Source organism: Peromyscus leucopus, chromosome 1 (genome assembly GCF_004664715.2).
Source record: "Peromyscus leucopus breed LL Stock chromosome 1, UCI_PerLeu_2.1, whole genome shotgun sequence".
Taxonomy (NCBI): domain Eukaryota; kingdom Metazoa; phylum Chordata; class Mammalia; order Rodentia; family Cricetidae; genus Peromyscus; species Peromyscus leucopus.
The window spans coordinates 120540741-120563322 of record NC_051063.1 but is presented as its reverse complement, the minus strand read 5'-3'; the positions used below and the strand labels follow the sequence as shown (position 1 = coordinate 120563322).

The 22582-nt window shown below is 50.0% G+C and overlaps 1 protein-coding gene across 1 annotated transcript in view; it reads right to left on the bottom strand.

Annotated features, from left to right (window-relative positions):
• LOC114696234 (cell migration inducing hyaluronidase 1) overlaps nucleotides 1-22582 on the bottom strand; it is a 158700-nt gene that overhangs the window by 60551 nt on the left and 75567 nt on the right. The window contains exons 2-6 of the mRNA XM_028873827.2: nucleotides 10260-10369; nucleotides 6647-6793; nucleotides 6033-6171; nucleotides 4561-4797; nucleotides 1115-1294 (exon numbers count right to left, since the gene is read on the bottom strand). Of these exons, the coding sequence (XP_028729660.1) occupies nucleotides 1115-1294; nucleotides 4561-4797; nucleotides 6033-6171; nucleotides 6647-6793; nucleotides 10260-10369 (813 nt within the window). The remainder of the gene's footprint in view (nucleotides 1-1114; nucleotides 1295-4560; nucleotides 4798-6032; nucleotides 6172-6646; nucleotides 6794-10259; nucleotides 10370-22582) is intronic.

Here is a 22582-nt window from a genome sequence, read left to right as displayed (position 1 = left end):
CCCCGGGAACCTCTCCCAGCCAGCACCCTTTTGAGATAGAGCCTGAGATACCCTATTTTACAGATGCAAGAATTAAGCAAAGAGGATGAGTCACTTGCCTGTGGTCACACCTCAGAGGCAGTGCAGCAGATTCAAAAGCCAGTCATCAGGAGCCAGGCCCGGGCTCCCTGAGCTCCCACCACCTTCCTCCGCTGAGGCCGCTTCTTTCTCAATCCTTTCCCTCCCATCGTAAATTAATAAACTGACTTTTTGGTTTATACTGCGGTGAAATGAAAGCATGCTTGGCGTTTGCTGACCAAGGAGCCCTGCCATTCCAAGATATCCCTGTCATAATTGGTAGCTTGGCTTCCTGCCACCAGGTTTCCTTCCAGAAGCTGCATCCAGAGAACACAGCCTGGGACCTGGGCTGTTCCTTCTCACCCAGGGGATCTTTGCCCAGCCAGTTCAATTACTTGGCAGGCTAGAAAAGGCTCTGATCATCTCTGAGTTTGCCCACATCTGAGGAGCTGACGAATGGGAATCACAGTCTTCAACAGCCATGGGACAGATCATCTCAACCTTCCCCAAGCTGAGAACTGGTTTGCCGGATCAAAAGACAGATGTGGTTTCTGTGTGCCAAACAGCTTTCTGAAGTTGTCAATGTGTGCACATGCCAATATCAGGCATGATGCTACAATCCAAAGCAAGTAGGACACACACTAGAACCTGTCGAAAAGGCTCCCTGTCCTTGGGTGTTTGGCTGGGTAGAGACGCTTTGCATAATCCCTAAAACACTGTCTGCCAGTTCCCAAGTGGCAATAGGAACCTTGAAAGGGGAAACAGATCTTAGCTGCCCATCAGGACTCCTACTGCCCCTTTCTTCCTTAGGGCACACTCAGTGCTTGTAAATGACTGATGGAAGAAGTAAGTCCACGGGGAAAGCTGTGCATTGCAATGGTGGGCTGTTCCTGTAAGAAAACCTAAGCTTCCTTCGGACATATCTACATCCAGTGTGGAGGAGCAGTGTGCCTGCATGCCTCTGTGCTGTGATTCAGAGTCAGGTGGAGCTGGAGACATACACCCTGGTTAGTATGGCATGCTTCAGTTCACCAGAGATACCAGTTATGGGCAGTACCTAAATCCAAGGTGCAGGAAGTGCTTGCTGCCCAGCTTGGTCATTGCCTTCCGGGCTGTGTCATCCAGGTTTCTAGAGCCTTCGTCATTCACTGCGACAGAAAGGATCCTGCCATCAGGCACCGCATTCAAATACTGGACCAGTCGTTCACTCTCCTTCTTGGATCTGTAGGTGTCAAACCTAAAAAGTGTAGAGAGAGTAAAGATGTGGACACTCTCGGTAGCGGTCAAAAGGATGCCGAGACCTAAGCACACGTCTGTTTCAGCAACCGAGATGCGGTCCACAGACCTTGAGGGCCTGAGTCTGTAACAAAGAAGCCTCTTCAAAGAGCAAGCAAGTGTGGCTGTTCGGCTTGCCACACAGAGACACCCAAGAAGGAGGGATTTGAGTTGTCCACAGTGTTCATTCATTGGGTAAAACGCCTCAGAAATAACTGCAGAGATGGGGAATTGGGGTTCTGGGATGTAGACTAAGTCCCACGCTTGGGGCTCAGACTTTTCATGTCCCCTTTCTTCCTGGGGATTGTAGCTCACGTCTCTTGGAAAGGACGGGGACTAGGAGAAGATCCAGACACTTAGAGCAGCAGGGATTTCTATCTCTGATCACACCAAAGCAACTCCTCCACAGTCCCCGGGAAGGACAGCATGGCTGCCTCACATCGGTGTCTCCCTCCCTGGAGCACTCTGTGTGAATTTCAGTCATTAAGCTGTCACCTCTGCTTCAACCTACAGTGGTGATAGACTCATGATCATTGTGAATGCTGTTACATTTCTGCCTGCTTCATACTACAGTGGTGATGGACTCATGATCATTGTGAATGCTGTTACATTTCTACCTTGCCCTCATCCGTCCTCTTTTTAAAAACATTTTACTTCAATATAAGAAGAATTATAATCAAGCAACTCACCCTTTTAAACAAGCTTTTGAGTATATAACAAATTACCGCCGGGTCACTATAGGAACAATGTTATAAAATTGATCATCTCTAACTACAGGTGTGTGTGTGTGTGTGTGTGTGTGTGTGGTACAAATTGAGACATGTTCTCACGCTATAGCCTAGGACAGCCCACAACTCACAATATATCAGAGTCTGACCTTGACCTGAAAGAGACCTTTCCTCAGCCTCCTAAGGGCTGGAGTTACAGGTATGTGCCATTGCACTATGGTTTTTTGTTTTTTTGAGATGGGGGAAAATATCCCATTATGTTGCTCAGACTGATCTTGAACTCCTGGGCTCAAGTCATCTTCTCTCAGCTTCCCAAGCAGTTGGGACATCAGACACAACCCTCACGCCCAGCTAAAACCATCTCAAAGTGGACAAAGACAAACTACCCTCTTACAAGAGAACTTTCCATGAGATACAGATGTTGAAAACCAACAACTATACCCTGCTGGTGAGAAGTCAGCAGGGAAGGCAATTGCTCCAGCATCACTAATGTAAAGTGGCAACTCCACGTGAGGGTTTTTGTTGTTAATAATTGTTTTAATTTTGAAATTGTAATATAATTACATCATTTCTCCCTCCCCTCTCATCCCTCCAACCCCTCCCATGTACATCCCCCACCTTGGTCTCATTCAAATTCACACCCTCTTTTTCTTTAAGTGTGTTCAGTGTGTGTGAGTGTGTGTGTGTGTGTGTGTGTGTGTGTGTGTGTGTGTGTGTCTAAATATATAAATGTAATGTAACTTGCTCAGTCTGTATGATGTTACTTGTGTGTCTGTTTTCAAGGCTAACTGCTTGGTGATAGGTAAGCAGTTGGCGTGCTTCTCCCTAGAGAAGACATCTTTCTCCTGCTCTTGGCATTCCTTGGTTGTCTGTAGTTCTTTGTACAGGGTTGAGGCCTCCTGCTCTTCCCCATCCACACTGCCCTGTGTATTGGTGTGGTCCTTCTTCTAGCCATATAAGGTTCTGTACACTTACAATGGAAGAGCTCTGTCTCGGGACTTACCAAGCAAAACTTCTAAAATGACTCTAGAGTCACAAGCCAGGGGCACTAGCGAAGAAAACTGTGAAAAAGACCAAGGACAGCACCACAGTGTGCTAACCGGAGAGGCATCCCCAAACTGCAGATTCATTTCATCTGTCCCAAGGCACTTCTCAAGTCCAGACCTCCCCAGCCTGCCCCCAAAGGCCGAGCCTTCTCAGAGACCCATGATGCCACATCCACTCCTCCTCGAGGAGCCCCGCCTTCTCCCTGACCCTCTCCGCCATCAAAGCCCAGTCACCTGTGAGAGCCAACCCCAGGTCCCGCTCCTTCAGGTCAACTCCCCGTGTGAATTGAACCTGTTCTTGTTTATGTTTATTGATCTCCCCTCAGACTTTCAGCTGTGGGATCCTTGAGGTCTCCGGCGTTCTTCAAGCAGAGGAGGTGCAGCCGCCAGGTGTGCGGTCACTCAGCTCAGCACCCATTGCCACTGTCCCGTCCTGCCAGCATGTTAGCCCCTGCCTGACGGGCCCCACACTGCTGCTGGACTGTGGGATACTGGTTCTTGCACCTGCTCCCAGGAGGGTCCCTGACGCTGCAATTGTACCCATAGAGCTCTGTCTCTGCTTGTCCCCCCGGCCGTGTCCTTCCAGGGGTCTTTTCTAGAGGGCAGCGTAAGAACCTTGAGGAGACAGAAAGCAGGTCCAGCTCTGAACAACTTCGGCAGACCCCGGAAGAAGGAAAGAGAAGGAGGGAAGGTGAGACATGAAGGAGCGAGTGGCTTGCCATCCTGCCTCCCAAGGTGCCCTCGAGTCTTCTATCTCCACCAGGCAACTCATCCCCGCCTCCACCTCTCACCTGGACCTCTGCGAAGGCTTGCCAGACATCATTTTTGCCCTCTACTATCCATCCATTTTCTTCACGGTCACCAGAATGTTCTTTTCAATTAGATCGTGTCTTTCTTCGAGACCTCAGATGGCTTTGCACCTCACTTAAAGTAAAACCCACCTCCTGACTGCCGCCTGTACCTCTGCTTCCTCCTGCCCCACGTGCTTGCCTTTGAGTCCCTCTCCCTCAACTAAAAGTGTGTGCTCTGGGCACCTTCGGCCATTTGTACTTGTGTTGAACTTTTCCCTGACACAGGCTCACCCTGCAGTTCTTAGCCCACAGGCTGCTCCCTGAACTGACTTCCCAAGCACCTGTCTAAAGTGGCCCCGCTTGTCCCTCTCTGTTATTCCACTATAGTCCACTATGCCTTTTACATTTCTGTCACCAATTGTCACCACATGAAACTATAGTGTGTGTGTGTGTGTGTGTGTGTGTGTGTGTGTGTGTGTGTGTGCTTGCTTGCACACATTTGTGTTACATTCAGCTTTACTGGGCAAATGCCTAGGAAAGAAGGCACCTCTCCAGAGAAGGACTCCCATCATGCCATTCACACGGCATGCCAGTCCCCACTGAAGCTCCACCGCCCAGCTGGGAGAGATCCTGAACAAGTGAGTACATGGAAGTCAACCTTACCGGTCAGAATGGACAACGGTGCCCGATTTGGGGTCAATGACATGAACGATGACTCCACGGTGGCCCCAGCTCCTTTCAAAAAAATATCCCCCCTCCTGCATGCCGCCAGGACGAAGGGTCTTGTTTAGAAATGTCCAGGAGAGCTTTCTCTGTCCGTGCAACTCCAGAGTGCCTCCTCTGCCCACTCCGATGTACTTCAGCCCATAGTAAGGGTCCGGCTGGATGCCTTCATCAGCCCTGTAAGAGAAAAAGGCAGTTAGTCAACACTAGATGCTGAGCCGCCAGGGGACTGTCACTGTTCCCTGATTCCCATGGTGGCCTCAGAGAGCCAGCTGCATTACTGGTGATGACATTAGGTCTGTAGAAAAGCATGAGCGCCGGGCGGTGGTGGTGCACGACTTTAATCCCAGCACATGGGAGGCAGAGCCAGGTGGATCTCTGTGAGTTCGAGGCCAGCCTGGTCCTCAGAGCGAGATCCAGGAAGCATTAGCAAGCTGACCTTCCTGAAGCAGAGCACCAGTGAGCGCACAGGGTAGCCGATGTGCTCTGCAGACACTGTCTTTCTTTCTTCAGTGCTCTTTCCGTCTCAGCCCTTATTGGCTGTGCGATGGCTGTGGGATCACAGGTACTTTCACTGTGTGCCTGCCTCTGCCCAAACATGCTTGGCTATCACTTCTTAGAACCTTCGATAGCTTAAAGAGGGGTCACGGCCAGAAGGGAAAGCCACGTGGGATGTTCCTGTGTCTAGCTGTCCTGCTTCTGTCTTTTCCAAATGGAAGCATCCTCTCCCGGAGAGTAGAGATGTGCTTGTAAGACCCAGAAACCTAAGGGAAGTTGGAAGGCTCAGAAGGGCCCTCCCAATGGTTATATACAAGCGGTAAACAACGGCTGAGGCGGAGGGGACTCTCCAGTGGAGCTGCCTGCCTGTTGGGTGGGAAGCTTCTGGGATGCAGCTTTCATGAGTCAGCACCCATGCTGTGGGGGTTTTTCGGTGATGCAGTTACTTTGAGTCACCTACGCTCTTATAAGTAACCCCATACACCTATAGGTTCCCCCAAGCTAGACTTGGGTAGAATTACTTCCCTGGTCTGTCATTGGTGCCCTGTCTGGAGCAAACATATATTTGTTCACACTTGCCCATGAACTATTGCACACTTGTCCTTTCTAGCACTAAGCAACCTCTTCCAGAGTCTCTCCAAATCATGGAATGACTGGAAAGCTACCATCAGGGACTTCCATAATGCAGCTACTCCATCCATACCATGATGAGTGAAGTGCCCCGTGGACTCCTGCTCACCCATGTCACCATGTCCATCTTGTTCATGGTTACAGTCTAGTAGGACACGATGGTGGTTCCTTCCCTCTCTAGAAGTCCTCTAGACCTCTAGACCTCTCGCCTGCCTCTCCTTTGGAAAACCTCTTGCCCATCAGACCCAACAGCAGAGCTTGACCCCTGAGCAAGGTCATCCCACCTTCCATACAGCACAATACTGAAATTGCCCTCAAAAGGGCAGAGGGCACTCCCAGCATGCAGCTCTCCACCGTCATCAATCAGAATATGCCGGGCGCGCAGTACGATGTGCTCGTGGTGGTCTTTAATGACAAGCTTGCCTGAAGAGAGAGAATGGGGAGGTCTGGTTAGACAAGGACCTTAGGTAATGTTAGAGCAGACCTGAGAGCAGGTTTCCTGCCCCCCTCCCTCTAGACAGGCAAAAGGGCACATTTTTCGACACTTCTATGCCCACTGTCTTGCAGAAGTTACTTTTCTCCATCCTCTGCTTTGCAAGATATACACAGTGGCCATCTGGTTCTTTGCCATTACTCCATGTCCTGAGTTCAATTACCCAGCATGCAAAGGTGAGACTAACAGGTCCCTTCGGAGCACCAATAGGATTTGTCATTTTAAACACTCCTTTCCCCCAAGATTAGACCTTTGACAAGCTATTTCTCAGTGCTCTGAGTTGATGGCCATCTCAAGTCTCCAGGGGCTCTGACATGAACCCAAAGCATGGAACATCTGTTCTGTTTATCTCAGCTCCTGGACATTTCCAGGACTCGAAGCGGTGGAACGGACAGGAAAGCTTACCTCCCTGTGAGATGGTGATAGAGTGGACTGTGGCAGAAGAGGTGAGCAGTAATCTCCTGCCCTGACCAATATGTACTTGATGGTCTCGGTCATGGCCAGGTGTCCAAGGCTGCAGTTCAGGGTTCTGGTCAGGACATTCGGTTGCCACTGCCAAAGACAATGACATGTCACCACTCAGCTCCACCAGCATCACCAAGCAAAGGGTAATGGGAGGGGGCACAAGTACATCTTCATGGAACCCATTTCTTCTCCACCAGGGTTAAAAGCAAGTCCTTAGACACCAGAGAGAGGCTCTGATCTGGGAGGCAGGGACCCTGGGGTAGGGCACCACTGTTTTCACGACTTTATCACCTGACTCTGGACAGCCCCCTTCCTTCTCTGATTCAGTTTCCCATTTGCAAGAGGTGGGACTTTCTGCCTGGTGGAGGTATCATGCTGCGGGTTCCTCTGAGGGTAAGAACTCTTGTCACTGGACATGTCTGCCAAGTGACACATGTAGCATTACTATAAGAGATTCTGGCCCTAGTGGAGCCTACAGCCACTAAGCTATAGCAGTTTCTACACTTGTCCAGGCTAGTCTTATCTTTCTGCTCTGAGCTGTCACTCCAGGAGCTGGGGAAGAAGGCTTTTTGGAGGTTGTGTGGATTCCCCCACCACCACCCTGGGCAGGGAGCCACCTGCTGTTGCTCTGAGGTCAGGCTTCCCTACATGCCCCAAGGCAGCCTAAAGCCAAGTGTGGCCAGCATGCATGTACCTATCTCATGGAGACTCCTACATTTTTAAAACATTTGCTGGGATCTGCTCTAGGTCTGTGCCACGGAAGATACAAAGAGGGACATCTCTGTCCTAGGAAGTGGGAGAACCAAGCAAGGAGAAATCCAGAAAAAGAAGCAGGGAGAATGGACAAATTGACATGAGACTATTTTTTCCCATTTTCTCAGAAACTAGATTGTAAAGAATAAATCAGGAGAATTAAAAGTAACAGAGTGGGTGGGGAGATGGAGGTAAGGCTTAGGTGAGCCTACAAAGTTGGGGGGAGATTCAGATGGGGGACCAGGGCAGGAATCGGGATTGGAAGCAAGCTCCACAGTGCCGGAAAGTGAGAATCGCTGCATCCCGCAGGTAAAGTCGGTACAGGAGCCACATCCACAACATGGGACCAGAACCAGTTCCCATTCGGTACCATGACAGGCAGCTCTTTGGGATGTTTGATTATTCTTCAGTTCTGCATGAAGGAAGTCATGACTACCATGGTTAGGTATCTGAAGGAGAGCCTGGAGGAAGACATGCCCTTGTCTACACTCAACAGCAACACATGGGGACTACATGGGCTTTCACTGAGCCCAAGTTTTCTGTGTGCGTGCTGATCCCCATTCTCTACTTTCTCTCCCAAGTGTACAGCAGCCACCTTTGGCTCTGTTTGCCTCCCTGTTGGTGTGAACAGTCGAGAATCCCGAGTAGCCTTTCACCCGGCCCTGGACATGGGAGTCAGCCTCAAGGAGTCAGTTCCCAGAGTGTGGAGAACAAATGTCGCCACCTGGAGTGCCCGGGGTGCAGACCAAGAGCCTCCTAAGGCTAAGTGAATAGCGCCTCAGGTCTCACGGCCTCACTTTCAAGCCAAGTCCATGCTCCTTTCTCCTCATCCAGGAATGCGAGTTTGCAGCCAACTTTGCATCTTGGCCTGGCTCTGGTGGGCCTGATCCTACAGGCTAGCCCTCTGCCAGAGGCATGAACCCCACTCTCCAGAAGCTCCTAGACTGTGGCTATGACAAAGTACTTCCAGGACTGGATTTGGTGGACCCTCCTTTGTGGAAGCTGAGTATTCATACATTTGAATCAGTGAATAGCTGAAAATCCTCAGTGCCATCCCCGAAACATCACCATGGCAACCACACTGATTTCCCTGACTAGGGCAGAGGCCCCGTGAAGCAGACTGTAAGGAGAGGCAGGCTACAGCTACGTGAAACATGAGTGACAAAGGTGGTTTCTACTTCTCTCGAAGAACACAGACTAAAGGGCACCAGAGAAAGGCAAAGCTCCCTTCCAAAGGGTTTGTACGTAAACTAGCATGTTGGAAGAAACACCTGGGAAGTATCCGAATACTCCTCTCCAAGCTGAATCACCCCAAAAGATAAACCCTACTGCAACTTATAGTCTGGAGTCAACACCCACTTTGTGTTTATTCATTGAATGAGCAGATGAATGAACTCGGGCAATGTCATTAACCCTTGCACTGAACACTGACGTATTGCCTACCCATTATGTCACCCAGGAATGGAGAAGATTTTGTAAGAAACCACAGTGGAGGCATCCTATACTACAGAACGCTTCCTTCCTCCAGTGGCCGGTAAACAATGCAATTCAATATGAGGTTCTTTATTGTGGAAAACAGAATAATAATAAGATTTTAGGATGAGCATGGTGCTGATGGTAGTATCATTAACCCTCTGTTCAGTGTCTAAGATTTATGTCTGTGTCTCCCATGTCCTGCCGAAGGGGCCGTTTATCTGATGGCTGTTTCCTTTAGTGTGGCTGAAGTGTCCTGTGCTTCTAATCTTAATTTAAAATCACAAAAAGATCACTTTCTTGGCACCACAAGGGAAAAAAATACCACAAGATAAAAGAAAATCACTTAAAGACCGAGTTGACAATATTGCGATAGGAAGATAGATCTGAGTAGGGTGCTGTAGCACATGCCTCTAACCCTGGCACTTGGGAGGTTGAGGCAGGAAGATTGCAAGTTTGAAACTAGCCTGGATCATACTGGGAGAGAAACTGTCTCAATAACAAACAACTGGGCGTGGTGGTGCACACTTTTGATACCATAACTCTAGGGGCAGACAGGCAGATCTATGAGCTTAAAACCAGCCTGGGCTATCTTATGAGGTCTTATCTTATGTACATATGTATGTATGTATTTTGTGAGGTCTTCGTGTGTGTGTGTGTGTGTGTGTGTGTGTGTGTGTGTGTGTGTGTGTGTGTGTGTAAAACAAAACAACAAAAAAGAAAAACACAATCTAGTCCTTTCTCAGAGCATTGCATCTGAAAAGACTTCATGGGACCCAGACGCTGCTCTGATAACATAAAGTGGGACAAGATGCTGAGCTCTGAAGTTGAGTAGCCTAGACAGAGACAGAGAGCTGAATCTCATTTGAATTCTGCCCCCCTTGCCCCTCTCCTTACACTCCTGGGAAGTTTTTAAATTTTGTATTAGCGGGTAACATTTAAAAACAAGATTTTCTTAAAAAAAAAAAAAATCCAAATTTCTGGTCTCTTTTAAAAAATCAAAATATCTTACAACAGTGTCCCTCCTGTCCCTCCTTTCCAATTGTCCAGCATTGAGAGATAGGTACTCCGTTAGGTGAGTCTCAGCCCCACGGGGACGGTAGTTCCCTCCCAACTAGGTTCACTTGCAATGAAGCTCAGACAGACGCTGAGCTTGCAACCTGGGATGATTCTAGGCCAGTCTGTCATTTCCTAAGAAAACTTGGAGCAGGATGAGGCTTGCTGGCAACCAAGGTGTTCAATGAGGACCCTACCCCAGAGACTCCCTGTGATCTCCCTCCCCCAGCAGCCTGGCTGAAACTGAGGTCCGGGTTTTGTGGAATCTCACCTGCAGATGCAGCCCCTGAGAAGTCAACCAGGAGGAGCCAGCCCATGGCCAGCACAACCTTGAGGGAGACATCGTGCCTCCCAGCAGCTCTCACTCCAGCAGCGTGCTCCCTGAAACATAAGTGCAGAGTGAAATGCATCTCCAGAGTAAGCACCAACAGGAGACACAGAGTCACCCACAGAGCCTGGGGACAGGGATGTGGCAGGAGAGGCACACCCCACGGGCCCAGAATGGAGACCTTGTGAGCAGTTCCTCACCTACCATGACTCAGGGCCAGGCAGATCTGGACAGGCAAACTCTGTCACCATTCTGGCCCTGTCCCATAGCTCTCGCTAAGTGATCCTCACGCTCCCTGCCTTTGAAAGGGAGCCTTTCTACATAAGCCAAGAGACACAAGAGAAACTAACTATCAGTTGGCCATCCAGTGCCACAGGCTTGCTGTGTGATCTTGGCTGATTTGTGGACTTCTCTAGACTTGGTTGCCCCATCAGAGATGTAGCAGATGAGCTGACTTTGAACTTGACATTGTCAATGTGTGTTGACCGTCCATCAGTCTTCTCTTTGTCCAGTAATAGATAGAACCCCTGCTTTTTATCTGCGTGCCTGGCCACCTAGAATAGCCAGCACATTCCTCAGTATCCTTGTGGCCTTGGGATTAAGTTCAACCAATATAGCAGACTTTCAGCCAATGCCCTTAAGGGAAAGGAAAAAGGACTTCCTTCCTTCCTTCCTTCCTTCCTTCCTTCCTTCCTTCCTTCCTTCCTTCCTTCTGCCTTTCTGTTGGCTGGGATGCAGATGAGATGGCTGGACCTCCAGGAACTCCCTTGCATCACACAGTAGGAACCAAGCAATGAGGATGGCAAAGTAGATGGAGAGGAAATAACTCTGGATGATGGACTTACTCTTATGTTGAAAAGACAATTTAATTTCTATTTTATTAAAAGATCCACTGTGGCTTATTTATTTTACTTTTGACTCACACAGAAGGTGTCTATATAGGAATCTAGATAAACATCAGGATGGGAATTGTTAACAACACAGATATGGGATAATTTTTTTTTTTTTTTTTTTTGTCTTTGTGCTCAGAGATTCCACCTGGCCTTTGGGAGGATGTAGCCCTAGTTTCTGAACCATCTCCCCAGGTCCTTCCCAATAGACCTGTGTTTGTGCCTACAACAAGCAGACATTATCCTGAGAAGGTGGCTCCCAGAGGCTCTGCTTCTCAAGCCTGCTCGGTGGCTAATCTGATGCTCCTGACCTTGGACTCAGTGAGGCTCTTTGTGCCAGCTCAGCGAACCGAGGCAGGGAGAGGGGACCTTCTGCACAGGTGGGCTGGGAGGAGGGTCGGGAAGGAAGGAGCAGCTAAGAATCAAAGCCCGTGTGTCCTCTCCAGCACCCTGCCTGACCCAGGCTGGCTCTGCCCAAACAACAGAGGCACTTGTCTCTGGTATCTGGGAGGCCACCTTTCCCAGGGCTCCCAGGGAGGACTGCTCCAGAAGATGAAGAGGGATGGTAGTGAGTGGTGCCTGCAGGCCTCAGGGGAATGGCCCAGCCCTCTTCTCAGGTCTCAGCTAGCTTAGAAAAAAACAAAGGCAGCTTGCCATCGGCTGCCAAAGGGCCTCGTGACCTCACTGTGCCGTGTTCTCCAGGGAAGTTGGACCTGGACACTGGCACCCTCTTTGTAATGGAATCTGGTGGAGCAGCATGAGGTGGGGGGAGGGACATTCCTCGGGTTGAACTTGTGAGGACCTTGTACTTCTGCACAGAGTCCCTCTGAGGTCAGGTGTCAGAGGTCGTTTCGCTTTGTGGATGGATGTAAGGACCCTTCCAACAGAAGGGAGTGATGTCCAGCACCCTTCCCTGACATTAGACCTTCAGCTGTGTCTTTGCCAGTGTCTGAGCCACAGGAGGTAGAGAGGTCCCTGTGCCTGGAGCTGCCCTGTTGTAGCGCACATAGCCTTCAAGCTTTCCTGCACAGAGAAGCTTTCGGGTTCTTGATACAGTTCTACAGCAGTGGATCCTACAGATACTTAAGTTTCTCTTGGGAATTGTCCACCTAGAAAGACAGTGTTTTCATCTGGCCACTGAAACTTCTGGCAGGAGGGTTGGAATTCCGCTTGTTGGTTGGTGAGACAGGCTTGAAGCAGATTTTGGCTGTGGGAGGTCTTAGAAGAAAGAGCTCACAGGGAATGATGATGAGGACTTCTTGGTATAGCCAGCAGCTGTAGGCCAGCTCACCCCGCACTGGTCAGGCTACAGGCTTGCTAGGACCTTGGTCGTGATGGTCTCGGCTGGCCTATCCTCTCCAGGGTGTGGGAATCCCATCAACTCGTGAGAAGAATCATATGGCTTCCTCGGCAGACCTGCACTCTAGGCCATTACACATCTTCACAGTAACAGGCCAAGCTCCCAGATGTTCAGTGTTCCCAAGTCCATCCAGCTGCCATACCAGCTTGGAGATGGAGGGATCAACAGAGGAACGAGTGTGTCAGTGACTGTCAGGTACAAGGGCTTTGCTCATCCTTTCATGGCTGTCCTGGAGTCCCAGGTTGTCACCTGTAGAGCAAGCAGAGTATTAAAAGATTCAGTGGTGGGCTGGGGAGATGGCTCAGTGGTTAGGAGCACTGGCTGCTCTTCCAGAAGACCCAGATTCAATTCCTAGAACCCACATGGCAGCTCACAACTATCTGTAACTCCAGTTCCAGGGGATCCAACACCCTCATATAAACATACATGCAGGCAAAAACACCAATGCACATGAAATAAAAAAAAAAAATTAAAAAAAAAGATCTCGTGGTGTCCAGAGTGATAGTACTCACGGACACACTTGTGTCCTGTGGCTTTCCAGCTCCCAGGGATGAGAGTTCCTAATGCCTCAGAGGCTGCAGAAGACAGGACTCTCTACAGAGGTTCCATGAGGACATAAGGACCAGTATTGAGAAGGGTCTGCTGAGGCTGAGGCATCCAGCATGAGCCAGAGCATGCTTCTAGGGGGCACGTAGCAGGGATTATACCACCTTCCTTGTTACCCAGCCAAACCCTAGACCAGACTGAGCTAACAGATGAGCAGGACAACGAGGTGGTCGGGAATGTGGTCACCAGAGCCTTCCTTAGGTCCCAGCCACAGGGCTCTTCTCATTTGAGATCAGAGAAATGAAATGATATAGCATCAAACTGCGGGGCCATTATAAACAACAGAATAGACGCACGCCTGGAAGACCACAGAGCACTGTGTGTGACAAGAGATCATCATGGAAGCACTGGGAGCCGCTCACAGCACGGACACTCAGCAGCTGGGCAGAAGAGCCTGGAAGAGTGACTCTGAGAATCTAGGCTTGAGTTCCGGTTGTAGCTCCCATCAACTATGTGGTTTCAAGCAGGCCACTCAGCTTGTCCATGCCTTGGTTTTCTTGTTAAAAGGGGGAGCAGTAATACTTCTCACAATCTGGACTTAAGTTGTGAGGGGTGATTGGGACACAGAGCTTAGAACACATCCGCTCATGAGGCCAGTGAGATGACTAAGCAGGTAAAAGTACTTGCCACGCAAGCACCCCGCAGCAGTAAGGGAGGTGAAGAGATAATCGCCTGGAAGCTCGCAGGCCAGCTGGCCTGGAATACACGCCATAATAGAAATAAAAAAGACTCCATCTCAAGATGGAAGGAGAGAACTGACTCCTGAAAGTTGTTCCCTGACCTTTACATGTGCACTGTGGCTGTTACCCCAGTAAGAATGAGTAAACCTTAAAAACAAACAAACAAGCCCCCAGTGGTTCCCAGGTCCCTGGTGTTTGGATGCCGTCCAATGAGAAACACGAGACAGGTGGCCAGGTACATTATATTACTGTCAAGAGGATGGAGAGGAGAGGATGCCATGCCAAGTAGAAGCTGGTTATGATCAAGTCATGGAGAGGGGCCTCAAGAAAGCCTTGATCTGCCACCCTACCCATCTTGAACACAGGTTCCAGTCTCCAGAATTGTGAAAAAGTGAATTCTTGCAGGAACTTTGTCTGGACAACTCCAGTGTTTGTGGCTAAGCCCTCAGCTTCCCGCTACTGCTTATGGGACCTTTAAAAGGTGGAGTTAGGCCCTGGGGGGTGTGGCCTGGAGGGGGATAAGAAGCACTGGTCTCCTGTTCTCTCTTGTGTCTGCCAGCTACAAACCAAGCAGCTTCTCACCCTCCGCACATTCCTGCCATGATGTGCTGCTTCACCACAGGGTGCAAAGCCATGGAGCCAACTCATCATGGACCAGAATCTCCAAAACTGTGAGCCAAAATAAACCTCCCCGCTTTATCATTGGATTTATCACAGGTGCTTGTCAGGGTAACAGACCGCTGACACGTACACCAGCATGCAAACACGCACCCTTAAGAAATGATCACAATCTTTCTACCGCCGAGTTTTCTCACCTGTGCTGATCAGAACAGACATGAACGAACGAGGCTCCTGCTAGGATCGACCGCTGCCTGATTCCCTTCCCATAGTCTCCACAGTGCTCCCTCACAGCCACCCTCTGTGCAGTGTCTAGCTGTGGATGAGGAGACCGAGCCACAAAGCACAGTATTGCTTAAGATCACACAGTCAAGAAGTGGTACGGTTCAGAATCAGCTTTCTCCTCCAGAACTATGTTTGTGTGCAGTCTAACCCTGGGCTCCCAGCACACAAGAGCTAGTGGGAACACAAGACATTATCCAGTCGGTGTGCTTCACACCTCGGCATGCCCATAGGTTCCCAGGAGCGCTCAGTAATAGGCACATCCTCACCCACAGCACTAAGACAAGACCGAGCCTCTGCTGAGGGCCACAAAGCTGGAAGGCAGCTCCACCAGTTAAACTGGCACAATAACCACCTCAACGATCTCTCTACCACATCCACTGCTGAGAGTAAGTTCTTGACCTGGGCCATCTCTCTGCCCCTTGGAGACAAAATTGTGACCCTGAAGTCAAGCTTGAGCAAAGTTTTGGGAGGTGGGCAGGTGACCACACTCTTGAGGTCAGAGAGGGCACTGGCATCAACCTTTTGTCATGAGACCAAGCTTTTCTTGGTATCCATGGATTTCAATTTCTGCATTAGATACCTTCTCCAACACATCACAAGGGGGCCACCCCCATTCTTGAGTCAGGGAACAGGCTGTCTCCTTGGTTACCCCTGGTCTGTTCCCAGGCCTAGCTTCCTCCTGACAGAGACATATATCTTCCTGGCCACCTGGTCTGGAAGCAGCACCCTAAGAAAGAAGGAGTGAACAGATTGAGTCCTGCTCTGAATCACAGGTAAACAGGAAGTTGAGGCCCAAGGAAGCCTCCTCTAGTCCCGGGTTCCTCTACCCTTTTCAGGGTGCTCCGTTAGTATAATCCACTGCGATGAAATATGCAAGACCTCTGTGCAAGGGACCCCAGGCTCAAAGAGTGCAGCCTGCCCCTCAGAGAGGTGCACTCAGGGAACCCTTTGCCTCTGACTTTGGGCATCCCTCAGGCTACTCCGTGAAGCTTGCCTCTCAGGCACGTGCCACTCCATTATGCATGCACCTGCTGAGACCTGTTTCATTGATGCAAAGACCAGAGCCCCAGTGGCTCCGCCAAGCCAAGCCCTCCCCAGAAACTGGCTTCCTAAGATGAAACACTCTGCACCTTCATCTCCAGCCCACAGAATGCAGGGAGGGACCATGACACCTCCCCCAGCTGCACTTCAATCTGCGTACCTGTTACCAGGGCAACTCCTCCACCAGCAGATTTTTCACCTGGCAGGTCTAAGAAGGCTGGTTTTGCATTTGTGTGCATGGGTTTTTATTTTTATTTTTTGCTTGTGTTGCGAGTTGTTTAAAAAAGTAGAGTCTTCTGTATGGCAGGTTGGCCTCAAACTCACTGTGTATCTTGTGTACCTTGACCTTCGAGTTCATTTGCCTCTACCTTCCAAATGCTGGAACAAATATGTTTGTCCTATCACAGTCAGCTTTTTTTTTTAGGGGAGGGTGGGGAAACAGGGTCTATATAGCTCAAGCTGGTCTCAAAGTCATGCCCTGCCTTAGCCTCCCAAGTGCTGGATGACAGACATGTGTCACTTTATCTGGCTCTGATGGAACCTTTCTAATAAGCTTCCAAGTGAGGCTAATATGGCTGGGTGGTGGACTGTGTTCTGAGTAGCAAGGTTCTAGGGTAATCACATTCTCCCCATTCTACAGAAGGACAAACTGAGACCCCCACCACAGAGTAGAAGGAGATTACTTGCGTTGATCAGAATCAGGTAAAGGAAAGCTTAATCTAGTATCTAATGGAGAATTTTGGGCCAAAGTTATGAGACAAAAACCACCTTCCTACGTGCTTGGGAGGAAGGAGGAGCCAGGAAAACTGGGTGTATGGCTTCTCCCTTTTGTTCCCCCTCAAGTCACAGTTTGGATTGTCAACATGTCCCAGGTGCCTTGCAGAGGCCCAGATAGTCATACATCATCCTCACTCTGTCCCCCGGAGGAAGAACTGCCTTTGATCTGGGAAACTCCCACTGGAGCCACCTGGAGAAGCCATGTCAGGGTGCTGCAGTCCACGTACAATGGCTGGAATCCTCACTCTGGACTCACCCACGCCTCAGTGCAGCATCAAGAACCCTGCGTGGTCCTCTGCACCATCAGCTCCTCATATCCCTGTCACCCCATCACCAGCCGTGAGGCTGAGGCTTCCCAGTCTTTGCTGGCACAGCTGGGAAAGGGCAGCCCTGGACCCTGCTACCCTCTACACTCACCACGCTCCTGACCTCGGTGCCCCATGAGCACTGTGCAGGTGTGGGGAGAAGAAAGCCAGACCTCTGTCTTCAGGGATCCCTCCAATCCCAACACTCTAAGCAGAAAGCCCCGAAACTGAAAGGATGAACACAACCCTCCAGCAAAGCGGATACCGTACAGTAAGAGTAGCAGCTTACTGCAACTTAGCGCTCATGAAGCTAAACCTTTACCCTGCACCAGACAACTCTCTTCCCTTTTTTTGTTCAGAGCCTTGCTGTCCAATTCAGTACCTACTCATCATATATGGCTAAGTGAAATAAAAACATGCAGACTCTCTCTCTCTCTCTCTCTCTCTCTCTCTCTCTCTCTCTGTGTGTGTGTGTGTGTGTGTGTGTTTGTGTAAGTGCATTTGAAAATGCTAAGGCTAGAGCACAACCTCGGGTATCATTCCTCAAGCACTACCCACTTTGCCTTCTGAGACAACGTCTCTCACTGGCCTAGAATTAGGTACGCTGGCTGGCCAACGAGACACAGGGATCCTTTTATCTCTGCCTGCCCAGTATTGGAATGAGAGCTGTGTGCTGCCATTTCCAACATTTTACACTGATTCTAGGAACTGAACTCGGGTCTTCATGCTCATGTGAAAAGCACTTTACCGGCCCAGCTATTTCCCAAGCCTCAACTTCAGTTTCTTAGCAACACGAAGCGAGTGAAGCACTCTCCAGCTGTGTGTGGTGGGGCCTCCACAGGGAGCACCGGACCCGAACAAATCTGCTGGTGCTCTGCTCTGGTTTCCAGCCTTGGTGCTCAGTGATTCAGACGATGCACACTGAAGCCATGAGTCTTTTTAGAGCCCTGGACTCGTGGTATGATCTGGGCCAGTGCGGGCGCTAGCGATGAGATCTCAGTTCTAAGCCTACAGACCTATCCAATCAGAAACTGTCCTGGTAAGGGTCCCATAACCTGCTCTGACAAGTCCTCTAGGTGACAGTGATGTGTGCAGAGTATTGATTCAGTTAAAAAGAGACACTTGTCAACCACCAGTTAAGTGTCAACTCTGTGGATGTTTGGCATGGTATTGGCTAAGTGCTGACAATCCCCCATGCATTGCAAGAGAGGTCCAAAGAGAGGCCTCTGACGGGTCACTTGAGTGTGAACTTAACCAGTCCTGTGACATCCTGAGCCTCAGTTCTCTCAGCTTCAATATGAGGAGGTACAGAGCTGTTCGGTGCAGTGAGATAATCCCACTACAGTGTGCGGCAGGGTGCAGGTCCAAGGTGACCCTCCTCAGGTGCTGGCATGTCACCGTCACCCAGGTCTGGCTTGTGTTCACTGTCTGACTCAGTACCTGTCAGCCTGGATTAGTAAGCAGGGCCAGTGATCTGGCCCATCTCTCAGTGTTGGGCTGGTGGTACCAAACCAGCAGCTGAGAGGTACATCTAAACGTCTCAGAGCTCGTCACCAGGACTGCCCGCAGGAAATGTTACATGGGGCAGTGTGCTCATGGAAGGAGGAGAACCCATAAACATGACCTAATGGGATCCACACACTGGGCTCCAGGCAAAGGTTCTGCTGGATAATGTGGTGTGGTGAATGTACCTAATCCCTGATGTACCCAGCCTGTTTACAGGAGATAGCACAGGAAAAGGTAGCAGCTGGCCTTCCACCTCAGAGGCTGGGGGCAGGGCACCAGAGAAGGCCATTTCTCTGTTTATTTACATTTTTAATTTTCTCAGATTATTGTATTGGGGGGGCAGCTTGTCTTGTCCCCTGCAGTCAAGCAAACCCCACCTTCTAAAGAAGAGGAGAGAGATGAAAATCTAGGCAGAAGATGACCCTGTCCACTCAGCATTACAGGACCAGTGTCCTAGAGTCCAGGGGTGAAGTTGTGTGTGAGAAAGAGAACAAAACCACACAGGGCACCCAGAGAGCAAATTCACTATGCCCCAGCCTCCCTCTCCACTTCATCGTCGCCATCCCAGATTTTCTAAGTTGGAGTTGACTATTCAATTTCTACCTCTGAGTTCTCCCTGACTCCAGAGTCCCCATCTCTTCCCTCTTCCTTCCTTTGCAGCCATGGGTTTACTGAATGCTCTCTCTCTCTCTCTCTCTCTCTCTCTCTCTCTCTCTCTCTCTCTCTCTCTGTGTGTGTGTGTGTGTGTGTGTGTGTGTGTGTGTATGTTCATGTTCATCTGTACATGGGTGTACATGTGTGCTCTTGTGTGAGGAGGCCAGAGGTTAACCTCAAGTGTTGTTTCTTAGGAAACATTTACCTTTTTTTTTTCTTTTTTGACAGGATCTCTCACCAGGACTTGGGTCTCACTAATTAGGGGAAGCTGGCTGGAGAACAAGCTCCAGGGAACACTGGTCTGTTTCTCTGGTGCTGGGATTATAAGCACTTACTGCCACATGGGCTTTTTATGTGGGTGCTGGGATTGAACTCAGGTCCTTTTGTTTGTGTGGCAAACACTTTATTGACTGGCCTAGCTCCCTAGCCCCTGATTATATCTTCCTTTTTAAGTATTTCATTTAACTGTGAGGTTATTGTGTGTTATTGGGGCACAGCTGCCCAAGTGTCAAGACTCCAAAACCCAGTTCTTTAATGGAAGACATCAGCTCCAGGCTGGGCATACAATGGTGGCCCAGCCAACACCGAATGAGCAATGGATTTGCCAACTCTTCACTGAATGAACAAATCACTGAATCACTTTGTTGCTCTGCAACTTTGGACTCGATTCAGTGCTCTCAGTAAAACAGGTGGGTGTATTTTTGATGTTGAAACTGGATCCATTTAAAATAAAAACATTATTTCTTCTCCTTCAGCTCTCCTTCTGTCAATTAAGCCTTACTTTCACCTGAGGAAAATAATGTCTTCCCTATTGAAGTTGGATTTGACACCCCCCCCCCCACACACACACATCATGAAGCAAGAGAGGAAGTCTTGACTGATACAGTTGCCAAGCCCAAGGTCAGCCTGCCGGTCCTACAGTTAGGGGTGACTAGAGGTTGCTGCAGAGAAGGGTCTTGGCCTCTCCCAGCAATTCCAGTATTCTCTGGAGAGACCACTGCACACTATAAAAGTTAACGGAGTATCTCAATGCCTCCCCCTTTTATTTCCCCAATATTAGATGCCTGGCACACCCCGAGACTCACTTGCTCCTGTAGGTAGTGCTGTCTTTGCCCTTTGGGGTATGGCTGAGCTACCTCTGGGGGGCCTGCACACACCCTGTTCCCAGCTCTAGCTGCAAACGCCCTGGGACTTCTCACCATGCCTGCTCCTGCTCCTCAGGGCTTCACAGAGCTCGACCTTCATTTCTGCAACTTCGCTTCTGGTCCTGCTATTGCTAGCTCCGTTCAGGGTGCTGGGGACATTCATCCCCGGGTGAAGTGGGGCGGGGGGTGGGGTGGCTGCCTCCTATCTCACAGTGAAAGTTGTTACATCTCCCTGGGATGGAGGTGGAGCCTGAGATGGGTTTACATCCCACTAAGGTATTGGAAAGCTCCTAGAATGTTGCTCTTGGTCCATAGAGTTCTGTGTAACATAAACTTCGTGGATACCTGAGTTCCCACTGCCTTAAGGCCTTCCCCACAGTCCCTCTAGCTCCAGCATTTTGTCTGCACTGCACATCATAGCCTTTTCCACTGTTACATGCCTCTCTCCAGGGCCTTTTGTCCTTCCCTGCATGGGAGCATCTGTCTAGTCTTCTCGGCCCATCAAATGGGTATAGAAAAGTGATGATCATCTGGAAAGAGCTGACGCTGTCCTGCCCCATCCAGTTCCTCCACCTCCTTACAAGTCTGCCGATTCCAGTAGAAATTTGGAGACAGGAGCTGTCACTTGGATTCCAAGGCAAGTTGCCCTCGACCTCAACTGCAGCTTCCTAAGCTTTCATCTGCAGGCTTTTGTTTCCAGCAGGCTGGGGAAACTCACTGAGGCCAGAACACATAAAGCCATGAGCAGCTGGCTGGATCACAGAATGTGGACAGTTCGTGTGGGGTAGCGTCAGAGACGCCGGCCTCGTGTCTTCCCTGGCTCCGAAAGTGACAGCAGCGGTAAAGACTTCATCTGCTGTAGTAGTTTTAAGTGAAAATCCTAGCGTCGGCCATCGACTCGGTGTTCCTCCTGGCTTCAGAGTGCCCTGTGCATGCCCGCTTGTTTCTGAGGCTTACGGAAGAGTTCTGCCAAGCGCCCCTCCCATCAGGCCGGAGATCCATGCTGCTCATCTCTAGTGTGTGCGTGCGGTGGATAGGTGGGTGGGGGCTTATAGTTCCACAAAGAGATTAGGACCTACACGACAGTGAGGGTGCCCAGGGTAAGCAGATCGGTGTGGATGTAGGGTCCAGCTTATAAAGCATCATCTCAGATGTGCTTTATAATGTGAGGTTAACTTGTTGCTGAAAGCTTGCAAGCCACCGGCAGACACAGCTGGAAGCTGGCTAGTGTGTGCTTTATGAGACACAGTGACAGGATGGGGAGGACTGCTGGAACAGGAATGGGAGCAGATGTGGGAACTTCTAGATCACATGCGTGCGTGTGTACATGTGCGCACACAGACACACAGACACACACACACTGATGTCTATAAGGTGGTTCATCACTCCATGCAGCAAGAAACAGCCTGCCCTGCATCATGTGAAAACTCAGTCTAGCTGGGGTTGAGCCCCAAAGTGAGCCAACCAAACAAGCAGATGTGACTGTCTTCTGGTGTCGGGAACTGGTGGGATGGGGTGCGGGCGAGGAGCAGGTGAGAAGGAACAGTAAGGAGAGAGCTGTCTGATAGAGTGACTTGTCAGCAGACAACTAAGAAAGGGACAGTTGAGCCAGGAAGTGCTGGGGGCATATGCAGGTGGAGAAGAGTGTACCGGGGTGCTGGGGCTGTGGCTAGGCTGAGTTGATAGCAAAAAGGACACCACCGTGGGCCAAGGAGTTGGGTAGTGAACTCCTGGTGGCTGTCCTGGGGTGAAACAAGGCCAGGAAAAGAGAAAAGGAGTTTGAGCAGGGCATGCCAGCGGCTGTTTTTATTCCATGCCTTTGCCATTGTGGTGGCCCATGCTCCATCGATGGCTCCCATGCTGACCATTATTCCTGCTGGAGAAATGCCTTCAGAGGTGGTAAGTATATCACAAGGCCTGAGTAGCCCAGTTTAAAACTGTAGCTAGATCCTGGGGGAGAGGAGGAATGAGGGAGGTCCAGGAGAGGCAGGGTTTTTCAGCCCGCACAGTACACCTGGGAAGGGGCAGATTGTCAGAGAGGTGTCAGCTGGGTCTAAGGACTCTGCCTACGGTTCTGTCCTGGGTGTCCAGGACACTTTTATGTGACAGAGTATATGGTAAGGTTTCTGTTTGTCTTTTTTGAGACAGTGTTACCCTATAACCCAGGCTGGCCTAGAACTCACTCTCTATCTCAAGTTGGCCCCAAATGCAGTCAATCCTCCTGTCTCAGCCTCTCAAATGCTGAGATTATAGGCATGAGCCACCATGCCTGGGAAGAATATTGTTCTAAAACTTCTGCTTCCCCAATGAAAGGAAGGACAGCAGCACCAGAGATGAGCATAGAATGCGCTCAGAAGGGAGGTGGGGAGGTGGGGAGGTGGGGAGGTAAGCTGAGAGGT